The sequence below is a fragment of the Schistocerca cancellata genome, chromosome 5 (assembly GCF_023864275.1).
Source record: "Schistocerca cancellata isolate TAMUIC-IGC-003103 chromosome 5, iqSchCanc2.1, whole genome shotgun sequence".
Lineage (NCBI taxonomy): Eukaryota > Metazoa > Arthropoda > Insecta > Orthoptera > Acrididae > Schistocerca > Schistocerca cancellata.
The window spans coordinates 643,881,013-643,894,588 of NC_064630.1; the positions used below are offsets into that span (position 1 = coordinate 643,881,013).

General features: G+C 45.1%; 1 protein-coding gene across 2 annotated transcripts in view; it reads right to left on the reverse strand.

Annotated features, from left to right (window-relative positions):
• Nucleotides 1-13,576, reverse strand: part of LOC126187807 (peptidoglycan recognition protein 1-like) — a 127,440-nt gene that overhangs the window by 41,279 nt on the left and 72,585 nt on the right. Inside the window, exon 1 of one of the 2 annotated variants that reach the window (XM_049929093.1) lies at nucleotides 761-917. The exons of the other annotated variant lie outside the window; for it this stretch is intronic. Within the exon in view, the coding sequence (XP_049785050.1) occupies nucleotides 761-845 (85 nt within the window). The 5' untranslated portion in view covers nucleotides 846-917. Of the gene's footprint in view, nucleotides 1-760; nucleotides 918-13,576 lie in introns of those variants that run through there. 2 annotated transcript variants of the gene reach the window in all.

A 13,576-nucleotide genomic window follows, 5' to 3' on the forward strand; every position in this document is an offset into this window, starting at 1 on the left:
GGTAGCGCCACGTAGCGCTCTGTATGAAAATCACTGGCTGTGCTGTGTGCAGTCTGTGGCTAGTTTGCATTGTTGTCTGCCATTGTAGTGTTGGGCAGCGGCAGCTGGATGTGAACAGCGCGTAGCGTTCCGCAGTTGGAGGTGAGCCGCCAGCAGTGGTGGATGGGGGGAGAGAAATGGCGGAGATTTGAAATTTGTGAGACTGGATGGCATATATATTATGATTATTAAAGTAAATACATTGTTTGTTCTCTATTAAAATCTTTCATTTGCTAACTATGCCTATCAGTAGTTAGTGCCTTCAGTAGTTTGAATCTTTTATTTAGCTGGCAGTAGTGGCGGTCGCTGTATTGCAGTAGTTCGAGTAACGAAGATTTTTGGTGAGGTAAGTGGTTTGTGAAAGGTACAGGTTAATGTTAGTCAGGGCCATTCCTTTGTAGGGATTTCTGAAAGTCAGATTGCGTTGCGCTAAAAAATATTGTGTGTCAGTTTAAGCACAGTCCTGTATAAATTTTCAAAGGGGATGTTTCAATATTGTTTTTATTAAAATATAGGCAGCTGTGGTATGTTAAAAGGTGGGGTAACAAGATACTATATTAAGAGGGGGTTGGGGGGCAGCGGAAGAGAAGTAAGAAACTGTGACCCCAATTCCCGCCATTCGCAAACACAAGCGAATGCTCATTCGCTTGTGTTTAGGTGTAAACAATGCTTATAACACTCGCCAAGTCCGGCTGACTATTAAACTACTGTGTGTACTTGCCGCCATCCTGCTGGATCTCAACGGAGCCAAGTTTCTGCGAGCCGCTCACCGCCTTGGAAACGCGCATCTTGCCGACTGACGACATGTACTCAATGGAGACAGTTCTGCTCGCGCCCCTTTATTCCCCACACGCCGATCTAGTGGCGGGGATGGTCTCCGTAGTGCTCGCTGATTTGCTCAGCACAAACAATACGGAACAGTACTTCCCCTTCCTTGCCTGCAGCGTGACTCAGCGCGGGCAACGGCAAGGCTGAAGAGTCGAAGCTGCAGAACCATGACGACGCAGTACTTCGATGACGTCACCGGAAAAAATACCACTCACTCACTCAAAAGAGGACATAATTTGGAGTGTTGCAGATGGTGTACGACCGGTACGAGCCGTTCACGTGACCCTCAGCAGCTGAAGTAAGTCGTGGCATTGAAGTGGTGCGTATGTGCCAGTCACCATCATCATCTTCACTTTGTGGAGTAAGCCGCACAATTTGTACCGGAAAAATCTCGTCCTGGGACGTCCGACAGACACATCGCTGTCTAGTTCAAGGCGATTCTAGGCCGTGCGGTTTTGCTGCATTCTTTCTAAATGGTTACACTAGTTGACTCTATAATTTTTAATTTTGCTTACCAAATCGCAAATCTGTACCTCTTGTCTTGTTTCTGTATTTCGTATTTTGCTTTTAACTGCCCTGAGAAGTTTCGTACCGCTGTTGCCTTACAAAGCTTCAGTATAGTCTCCTTTCTGGTTGCCAGAGTTCTGTAAATTGAGCCACACATATTATATTATATATTATTTATATTATATATATTCTTTTATTATATGTATAAAGTTTACGAAGTATTGTTTCTATGTCACGATCTACCGTTGGCGACATTTCATATCTAAGTTAGTTAAAGCTTGATTCCCTCTCCAATATTTTGCCATTTTTCTCAACTTTGGATCATCTCGTTTTTTTCCATAAACATGCCATTGCTTTTGATATATATATATGGAGAAATTTTCAGTCCATTTTCCTCTGCTATATTTCTTAAGAATATAGCCCCCTTTGTAAATTATCCTCTCCGTCATTCAATAACAACGTCTTTTCCTATTTGTGTTAATACTCATGTAGCACGGGGAGACGGTTCTTACGGAATTTATGTCTCTTTTATCCTTTTGACACGAAATGTTTGGTTACATGACAACATTGAGGCGAGTATAGCCTCAGATACTTAAGTGTTTTTATCTTTTACACCAGATTATGTAACTTTAAGCGTTCTGGAACCGGTCGTGTACAAAATAAAATATTGTGGGTTAAGCAACTGTTGTGCTGTTTTTTCAGTTTACAAAATTTAAAATAATAACAACGTCGTCTGCACATAAAATACTGCTCAATCTATAACGTGGTTAAAAGCATTGTACCACACGTGAAAATTTTACAAAATTTTAAAAAATAACGTCTTCTGCACATAAAATACTGCTCAATCTATAACGCGATTAAAAGCATTGTACCACACGTGAAAATTTGTTTCCATCTTACCAGGAATGCGGCCATGTAGTTGTGCAAATGCCAGTCATTGATATGGAATCGTTGCTGAAAGATGTGTCGACGTAGGGGCGTGACGATGGCAAAAAGGAAGCTGGACATGCCTGTGAGTAACAGGGAACGAAGTTGCCCGATTTATTTATGTATAGTGCTGAGAGACCAACGTGTCTACAAGGATTGCGGTATCGCTTTCAACCAAATAACATGTCGTAAGAAAAGTGGTCGTAAAAAAATCATATCTGACAGAGACCAGAGACAGGTGTTGTGACTTGTTACTGACAATTGATTACAGTTGCTGCTGTCAGTAAATGCAGCACCATGTCAACTAATTAGCGATCGAACATTACGAAGGGAATAATAAAAATTGCAGAAGTAGAAAAATTTTTACCAAAGTGATTCTTTGCTTTTTCGTTCATTATCTCCATTTTGTGGCCTCAGAGTGAGATAAACAGAAGCAAACACATGTGTGATCGTCACTAGGCGTGGGGTAAAGGGAAAGGAATACGCAACCCTGAACTAAGAACTTTTTTACGAGACCAGGCCCCAATGAAAACAGATACAATACGACTACACAGGACTTTTAAGCGTGCAGCCAGAAACAGCACTCGAAAAAAGAGGCTATCTTTTAAAACAACCAAGAGCTGCTGGTAACATCATTATTTACACTGAAGTAACGAAAGTCATGGGACAGCTCCTAATGTCATGTCGGACCACCTTTTCATAGTGCCGCAACTCGATTGGCATGGACTCAAGAAGTCGTTGGAACTCTCCTGCAGAAATACTAAGCCATGCAGCCTCTATAAATGTCCGTAACTGCGAAAGTGTTGCCGGTTCAGGATTTTGTACGCAAACTGACCTCTCGATTATGTCCCATAAATGTTCGATGGATCACATTACTGGCGATCTGGGTGGCCAAATACTTCTCTCGAACTGTCCAGAATGTTCTTCAAACCAATCGCGAACAATCGTGGCCCAGTGATATGGCGCATTGTCATCCACAAAAATTCCATCGTTGTTTGGGAACATGACGTCCAAGAATGGCTGCAATTGCTCTTCAAGTAACCGTACATAACCATTTCCAGTCAATGATCCATGTGAACACAGTCTCACACCATTACGGTGCCACCACCAGTTTGCACAATGACTTGTTGACAAATTGGGTCCATGGCTTCGTGGGATCAGCCCCATACTCGAACCCTATCATTAGCTCTCAGCAACTGAAATCGGTTTTCCGGCGCCTAGGGTCCAAGTGATATGGTCACGGCACCATGGGAGGAGCTACAGGCGATGTCGTACCGTTGGCAAATGCGCTCGCTCGGTCGTCTGTTGCCACAGCCCATTAACGCACATTTCGCCGCACTCTCCTATCGGATACGTTTTTCGTACGATCCACATTGATTTCTGTGGTTATTTCACGTAGTGCTACTTTTCTGTTAGCACTGAGAACGCTACGCAAATGTTGCTGCTCTCGGTCGTTAAGTGAAGGCCGTCGGCCACTGCGTTGTTCATTCCGAGAGGTAATGCCTGAAATTTGGTAAACTCGGTACACTCTTGACACTGTGGTTATCGGAATATTGAATTTCCTAACGATTTACGAAATGGAATGTCCCAAACGTCCAGCTCCAGCTACCATTCCGCGTTCAAAGTTTTAATTCCTGTCGTGCGGCCATAATCACGTCAGAAGCCATTTCACATGAATCACCCAAGTATAAATGAAAGCTCTGCCCTTTTGTACTTTGTGCACGCTATACTATCGCCATTTATGTATTTGCATATTGCTATCCAATGACTTCTGTCACCGCTGCGTGTGTACTATTGGTTTCTGTCTTCTGATCATCTTCTGGTATCCTGTACAACTATGTTGGTGTACTCCTGTAATGTATAATATACATTAGGTTTATAGAGCGTAAGTTTTTTTTATATTTGACTGTTAAAAATTTTCGTAGCTAATACATGATTGTGCAGCATGTGTATTTGAAGAAAAGGGTAAGCATACTAGTTGTATGTATGTATGTATGTATGTTGTTGTTGTTGTTGTTGTTGTTGTGGTCTTCAGTCCCGAGACTGGTTTGATGCAGCTCTCCATGCTACTCTATCCTGTGCAAGCTTCTTCATCTCCCAGTACCTACTGCAACCTACATCCTTCTGAATCTGCTTAGTGTATTCATCTCTTGGTCTCCATCTACGATTTTTACCCTCCACACTGCCCTCCAATGCTAAATTTGTGATCCCTTGATGCCTCAAAACATGTCCTACCAACCGATCCCTTCTTCTAGTCAAGTTGTGCCACAAACTCCTCTTCTCCCCAATTCTATTCAATACCTCCTCATTAGTTATGTGATCCACCCATCTAATCTTCAGCGTTCTTCTGTAGCACCACATTTAGAAAGCTTATATTCTCTTCTTGTCCAAACTATTTATCGTCCATGTTTCACTTCCATACATGGCTACACTCCATACAAATATTTTCAGAAACGACTTCGTGACACTTGAATCTATACTCAAATTTCTCTTCTTCAGAAACGATTTCCTTGCCATTGCCAGTCTACATTTTATATCATCTCTATTTCGACCATCATCAGTTATTTTGATCCTCAAATAGCAGAACTCCTTTACTACTCTGTGTCTCACCTCCTAACCTAATTCCCTCAGCATCACCCGACTTAATTCGATACATTCCATTATCCTCGTATGTATGTGTGGCCTAGAAACGACGGAGAAGCTTCGTCCCGCCGGAGCCATCAATGGTTCACAACCCCACCACAGTCCACAGCAGTCCACCTATCCCATCGCCACCCCACACCGAACCCAGGGTTATCGTGCAATTTGGCCCCCAGTGGACCCCCACCGGGAACGTCTCATACCAGATGAGTGTAATCCCAAATGTCTGCGTGGTAGAATAATTGTGGTGTACACGTACGTGGAAACGGTGTTCGCGCAGCAATCGCCGATACAGTGTAACTGAGGCGGAGTAAGGGGAACCAGCCCGCATTCGCCGAGGTAGATGGAAAACCGCCTTAAAAACCATCCATAGGCTCGCCGGACCTCGACCTCGACACTAATCCGCCGGAGAGATTCGTGGCAGGGACTGGCACGTTTTCCCGCCCAGGAAGAAGCGCGTTAGACCACGCGGCTTGCCGGACGGGCTTAAGCGTAGTATTAATGGACTCTCAGCGTAAATACCAGTTCAGTGTATCATTTTTACATCGACCTGAACACAGAAATAAGCTGTGCAGTCCTTTGTAGAGTGTCTCCACACGAAAAGATGGTTCTTACTGAAATAGACGCATATGAAGATAAATTAAAGATCTCAGTGCAGGACCTAATGTCGGCTGGTACGGTGGTCCAGCGGCTCCCAGGCGTTTTCTTTCTTTTTTTTTTTAACTCAATGAAACATACCGGCACCGGAGGAGGAAATAGTAAACGCGTATTAAATCGCAGCGTAACTACAGGGTGTTTCAAAAATGACCGGTATATTTGAAACGGCAATAAAAACTAAACGAGCAGCGATAGAAATACACCGTTTGTTGCAATATGCTTGGGACAACAGTACATTTTCAGGCGGACAAACTTTCGAAATTACAGTAGTTACAATTTTCAACAACAGATGGCGCCGCAAGTGATGTGAAAGATATAGAAGACAACGCAGTCTGTGGGTGCGCCATTCTGTACGTCGTCTCTCTGCTGTAAGCGTGTGCTGTTCACAACGTGCAAGTGTGCTGTAGACAACATGGTTTATTCCTTAGAACAGAGGATTTTTCTGGTGTTGGAATTCCACCACCTAGAACACAGTGTTGTTGCAACAAGACGAAGTTTTCTACATCTACATCTACATCCATACTCCGCAAGCCACCTGACGGTGTGTGGCGGAGGGTACCTTCAGTACCTCTATCGGTTCTCCCTTCTATTCCAGTCTCGTATTGTTCGTGGAAAGAAGGATTGTCGGTATGCCTCTGTGTGGCCTCTAATCTCTCTGATTTTATCCTCATGGTCTCTTCGCGAGATATACGTAGGAGGGAGCAATATACTGCTTGACTCTTCGGTGAAGGTATGTTCTCGAAACTTTGACAAAAGCCCGTACCGAGCTAATGAGCGTCTCTCCTGCAGAGTCTTCCACTGGAGTTTATCTATCATCTCCGTAACGCTTTCGCGATTACTAAATGATCCTGTAACGAAGCGCGCTGCTCTCCGTTGGATCTTCTCTATGTCTTGTATCAACCCTATCTGGTACGGATCCCACACTGCTGAGCAGTATTCAAGCAGTGGGCGAACAAGCGTCCTGTAACCTACTTCCTTTGTTTTCGGATTGCATTTCCTTAGGATTCTTCCAATGAATCTCAGTCTGGCATCTGTTTTACCGACAATCAACATTATATGATCATTCCATTTTAAATCACTCCTAATGCGTACTCCCAGATAATTTATGGTATTAACTGCTTCCAGTTGCTGACCTGCTATTTTGTAGCTAAATGATAAAGGATCTATCTTTCTGTGTATCCGCAGCACATTACACTTGTCTACATTGAGATTCAGTTGCCATTCCCTGCACCATGCGTCAATTCGCTGCAGATCCTCCTGCATTTCAGTACAATTTTCCATTGTTACAACCTCTCGATACACCACAGCATCATCTGCAAAAAGCCTCAGTGAACTTCCGATGTCATCCACCAGGTCATTTATGTATACTGTGAACAGCAACGGTCCTATGACACTCCCCTGCGGCACACCTGAAATTACTCTTACTTCGGAAGACTTCTCTCCATTGAGAATAACATGCTGCGTCCTATTATCTAGGAACTCCTCAATCCAATCACACAATTGGTCTGATAGTCCATATGCTCTTACTTTGTTCAATAAACGACTGTGGGGAACTGTATCGAACGCCTTGCGGAAGTCAAGAAACACGGCATCTACCTGTGAACCCGTGACTATGGCCCTCTGAGTCTCGTGGACGAATAGCGCGAGCTGGGTTTCACATGACCGTCTTTTTCGAAACCCATGCTGATTCCTACAGAGTAGATTTCTAGTCTCCAGAAAAGTCATTATACTCGAACACAATACGTGTTCCAAAATTCTACAACTGATCGACGTTAGAGATATAGGTCTATAGTTCTGCACATCTGGTCGACGTCCCTTCTTGAAAACGGGGATGACCTGTGCCCTTTTCCAATCCTTTGGAACGCTACGCTCTTCTAGAGACCTACGGTACACCGCTGCAAGAAGGGGGCCAAGTTCCTTCGCGTACTCTGTGTAAAATTGAACTGGTATCCCATCAGGTCCAGAGGCCTTTCCTCTTTTGAGCGATTTTAATTGTTTCTCTATCCCTCTGTCGTCTATTTCGATATCTACCATTTTGTCATCTGTGCGACAATCTAGAGAAGGAACTACAGTGCAATCTTCCTCTGTGAAACAACTTTGGAAAAAGACATTTAGTATCTCGGCCTTTAGTCTGTCATCGTCTGTTTCAGTATCATTTTGGTCACAGAGTGTCTGGACATTTTGTTTTGATCCACCTACCGCTTTGACATAAGACCAAAATTTCTTAGGATTTTCTGCCAAGTCAGTACATAGAACTTTACTTTCGAATTCATTGAACGCCTCTCGCATAGCTCTCTTCACACTACATTTCGCTTCGCGTAATTTTTGTTTGTCTGCAAGGCTTTGGCTATGTTTATGTTTGCTGTGAAGTTCCCTTTGCTTCCGCAGCAGTTTTCTAACTCGGTTGTTGAACCACGGTGGCTCTTTTCCATCTCTTACGATCTTGCTTGGCACATACTCATCTAACGCATATTGTACGATGGTTTTGAACTTTGTCCACTGATCCTCAACACTATCAGTACGTGAGACAAAACTTTTGTGTTGAGCCAACAGGTACTCTGAAATCTGCTTTTTGTCACTTTTTCTAAACAGAAAAATCTTCCTACCCTTTTTAATATTCCTATTTACGGCTGAAATCATCGATGCCGTAACCGCTTTATGATCACTGATTCCCTGTTCTGCGTTAACTTTTTCAAATAGTTCGGGTCTGTTTGTCACCAGAAGGTCTAATATGTTATCGCCACGAGTCGGTTCTCTGTTTAACTGCTCAAGGTAGTTTTCAGATAAAGCACTTAAAAAAATTTCACTGGATTCTTTGTCCCTGCCACCCGTTATGAACGTCTGAGTCTCCCAGTCTATATCCGGCAAATTAAAATCTCCACCCAGAACTATAACATGGTGGGGAAATCTACTCGAAATATTTTCCAAATTATCCTTCAGGTGCTCAGCCACAACAGCTGCTGAGCCAGGGGGCCTATAGAGACATCCAATTACCATGTCTGAGCCTGCTTTAACCGCGACCTTCACCCAAATCATTTCACATTTCGGATCTCCGTCAATTTCCTTCGATACTATTGCACTTCTTACCGCTATAAACGCTATCAACGGAGGTTTAATGTAACCAAAGGACCGAAAAGCGATACAATAAAGGATCTGTTTGAAAAATGTCAACGGACTGGGAACGTGACGGATGAACGTGCTGGAAAGGTAGGGCGACCGCGTACGGCAACCACAGAGGGCAACGCGCAGCTAGTGCAGCAGGTGATCCAACAGCGGCCTCGGGTTTCCGTTCGCCGTGTTGCAGCTGCGGTCCAAATGACGCCAACGTTCACGTATCGTCTCATGCGCCAGAGTTTACACCTCTATCCATACAAAATTCAAACGCGGCAACCCCTCAGCGCCGCTACCATTGCTGCACGAGAGACATTCGCTAACGATATAGTGCACAGGATTGATGACGGCGATATGCATGTGGGCAGCATTTGGTTTACTGACGAAGCTTATTTTTACCTGTACGGCTTCGTCAATAAACAGAACTGGCGCATATGGGGAACCGAAAAGCCCCATGTTGCAGTCCCATCGTCCCTGCATCCTCAAAAAGTACTGGTCTGGGCCGCCATTTCTTCCAAAGGAATCATTGGCCCATTTTTCAGATCCGAAACGATTACTGCATCACGCTATCTGGACATTCTTCGTGAATTTGTGGCGGTACAAACTGCCTTAGACGACACTGCGAACACCTCGTGGTTTATGCAAGATGGTGCCCGGCCACATCGCACGGCCGACGTCTTTAATTTCCTGAATGAATATTTCGATGATCGTGTGATTGCTTTGGGCTATCCGAAACATACAGGAGGCGGCGTGGATTGGCCTCCCTATTCGCCAGACATGAACCCCTGTGACTTCTTTCTGTGGGGACACTTGAAAGACCAGGTGTACCGCCAGAATCCAGAAACAATTGAACAGCCGAAGCAGTACATCTCATCTGCATGTGAAGCCATTCCGCCAGACACGTTGTCAAAGGTTTCGGGTAATTTCATTCAGAGACTACGCCATATTATTGCTACGCATGGTGGATATGCGGAAAATATCGTACTATAGAGTTTCCCTGACCGCAGCGCCATCTGTTGTTGAAAATTGTAACTACTGTAATTTCGAAAGTTTGTCTGACTGAAAATGTACTGTTGTCCCAAGCATATTGCAACAAACGGTGTATTTCTATCGCTGCTCGTTTAGTTTTTATTGCCGTTTCAAATATACCCTGTATGATTTGCTGCTGCACGGGCCCTAGTGAACGTGATAATTAGCTGGCCATACACAAGCGGATTTCCACGACGGGCCACGGATATTCTAGGCTGATTCTTAAATACCCACAGGCATCGCCAGTGCGTTAGTGGAGAACGACCTTCAGACTGCTACCTCCAGTCCTGGGAACTGCCGATCCGGCATGTCAGCAAGTACATACACGGACGGTTTTAATGATGGGCATCGTTCAGCCAAGTCAGTCAGTTTTCGGCGAGCAGGTGGCCGGCGCGCACCTACAGCATAACGACGCGCTCACGTCGGCTACCCCTCAATCTTCTCAAACGATTTTGAAAGAAACTGTTCGGTAGAAAAAAAATTTCACGTCAGTTGTAGCGCTATATGTCAGTTTCACGATGAAGTGCTTATCATTTCACTTATGCTCATGGTTACTGTGATATTTCCCATATCATTAACACACTGCGTAAAATTCGAAAGGTCGCTACGAACTTGCGTTTGATGCATAAACTGAGGTGACAAAAATCATGGGATACCTCCTAATATCGTGTCGCACCTGCTTTTGCCCCACGTAGTGCCGCCAGCTCGACGTTGCAGCCGGCCGTGTGGCCGAGCGGTTCTAGGCGCTTCAGTCCGGAACTGCGCTGCTGCTACGGTCGCAGGTTCGAATCCTGCCTCGGGAATGGATGTGTGTGATGACCTTAGGTTTAAGTAGTTCTAAGTTCTAGGGGACTGATGACCTCAGATGTTAAGTCCATAAGTACTTAGAGCATTTGAACCATTTTTCGGCGTTGCATGGACTCAACAAGTCGTTGGAAGTCCCCTGCATAAATATTGACCCATGTTGCCTCTACAGCCGTCCGACATTGTGAAAGTCTTGCTGGTATCGGATTTTGTGCATGAGCTGACCTCACGATTATGTCCCATAAATGTTCGATGGGATTCACATCAGGCGATCTGGGTGGCCAAATCATTCGCTCGCATTGTCCAGAATGTTCTTCAAACCACTCAAGGACAGCTGTGGCCCAGTGACGTGGCGCACTGTCATCCATAAAAATTCCATCGTTGTTTGGAAACATGACGACCATGAATGTCTGCATAGGGTCTCCAAGTATCCAAATATAACCATTTCCAGTCAACGACTGGTTCAGGTTGACCAGAGGACTCAGTCCTGCTCATAAATGCTCATAAATTAAGGATAATTGCAGAATGTGGTGCCACACAACGTGGCACTATACAAAACTGGAGCCAATAGCATAGGCACATAGGGAACACACACGACACAAATCTGTAAGTTCACAGTATTGGTGATAAGTTGAGAAAACCGTCCCGAAACACTTGTGCTACAAAACGCCACTGTTTCCTCTCCATGTACTGCAATATGGGATATAATCACCATGCACACGTACACAGGCCGCACAACGGGTTGGCAAACTCTGGATCAGGTGGTCGAGCACCTGCTGGGGTATAGCCTCCCATTCTTGCATCAGTGCCTGTCGGAGCTCCTGAAGTGTTCTAGGGGTTTGAAGACGTGCAGCGATACGTCGACCGAGAGCATCCGAGACGTGCTCGATGGGGTTTAGGTCTGGAGAACAGACAGGCCACTCCATTCGCTGATATCTTCTGTTTCATGGTACTCCTCCACGATGGCAGCTCGGTGGGGCCGTGCGTTATAATCCATCAGGAGGAAGGTGGGACCCACTACACCCCTGAAAAGACGGACATACTGGTGCAAAATGACGTCCCAGTGCACCTGACCTGTTACAGTTCCTCTGTCAAAGTCATGCAGGGGTGTACGTGCACCAATTATAATCCCACCCCACACCATCAAACTACGACCTCCATACAAGTCCCTTTAAGGAAAAAATACGTTCAAATGTGTGTTAAATCTTATGGGACTTAACTGCCAGGGTCATCAGTCCCTAAGCTTACACACTAATTAACCTAAATTATCCTAAGGACAAACACATAGACCCATGCCCGAGGGAGAACTCGAACCTCCGCCGGGACCAGCCGCACAGTCCATGACTGCAACGCCTAAGACCGCTCGGATAATCCCGCGCGACCCTTTCAAGGGCATTAAGGGGCTGGTATCTGGTTCCTGGTTCACGCCAGATGAAAACCCGGCGAGAATCACTGTTCAGACTAAATCTGGACTCGTCTGTGAACATAACCTGGGACCACTGTTCCAATGACCATGTACTGTGTTCTTGACACTAGGCTTTACGGGCTCTCCTGTGACCAGGGGTCAGTGGATTGCACCTTGCAGGTCTCCAGGTGAATAAACTATGTCTGTTCAGTCGTCTGTAGACTGTGTGTCTGTAGACAACTGTGGTGTCACCGCCAGACACCACACTTGCTAGGTGGTAGCTTTTAAATCGGCCGCGGTCCGCTAGTATACGTCGGACCCGCGTGTCGCCACTGTCAGTAATTGCAGACCGAGCGCCGCCACACGGCAGGTCTAGAGACGTACTAGGACTCGCCCCAGTTGTACAGCCGACTTTGCAAGGAACGGTTCACTGACCACTACGCTCTCATTTGCCGAGACGATAGTTAGCATTGCCTTCAGCTATATTTGCTACGACCTAGCAAGGCGCCGTATTCAATTTATATTGAGATTCTATTAATGTATCATCAAGAGCGATGTTCTACAAATGTGGATTAAAGTTAAGTATTCCAGAAGCTACGTACTTTTCTTTATAGCATTCATTACGTATCCTGTTTCAGACCTCACGCCAGCCTGCGTGAGTTTAAGCGCGTGCCTTTCGGCTTCCTCTCATTGTGTCTAGGCTGTCTTGTCTAGACACAACAACAACTGTTACAGTGGCTGCGATAAGGTCCCGAGCAAGGCTACCTGCAATACTCCGTGGCCGTCTGTGGGCACTGATGGTGAGATAGCGGTCTTCTTGTGGTGTTGTACACTGTGGACGTCCCGTACTGTAGGGCATGGACACGTTTCCTGTCTGCTGGAATCCTTGCCATAATCTTGAGATCACACTTTGTGGCACACGGAGGGCCCGTGCTACGACCTGCTGTGTTTGACCAGCCTCTAGTCGCCCTGGTCCCCTTATAACGTCATCAATATGTGTTCTTGAGCCATTTTCAACACACGGTCACCATTAGCACGTCTGAAAACGTCTGCACACTTAACTAGTTGCACCGTGCTCTGACATGCACCAACACACCTCTGCGTATGTGGACTGCTGCCAGCGCCACCGTGCGACGACCGCAGTTCAAACGCACAGCATGCTCAAACCCCGAGGTGATTTAAATCCACAAACCGCCCACCAGAGCGTTGTTTCATTATGTATCAGCATTATCCTTAATTTATGAGCATGAGTGTATATAAACACAGCCCACACCATTATGGAACCATCGGTTTCCTGACCGATTAAAGTACTCGGTAGTGAAGCCACTTTATAAAAAGGGAGACAGGGATAATATTGACAATTATAGACCTATTTCTATGCCATCGGTGTTTGCTAAAGTTATCGAGAAGGTTGTATATACAAGGTTACTGGAGCATCTAAATTCACATAATTTGCTGTCAAATATTCAGTTTGGTTTTAGAAATGGTTAACAACTGAAAATGCTATATTCTCTTTTCTCTGTGAGGTTTTGGACGGATTAAATAAAAGGTTGCGAACGCTAGGAGTTTTCTTTGATTTAACGAAGGCTTTTGACTGTGTTGACCACAAAATATTACTGCAGAAGTTGG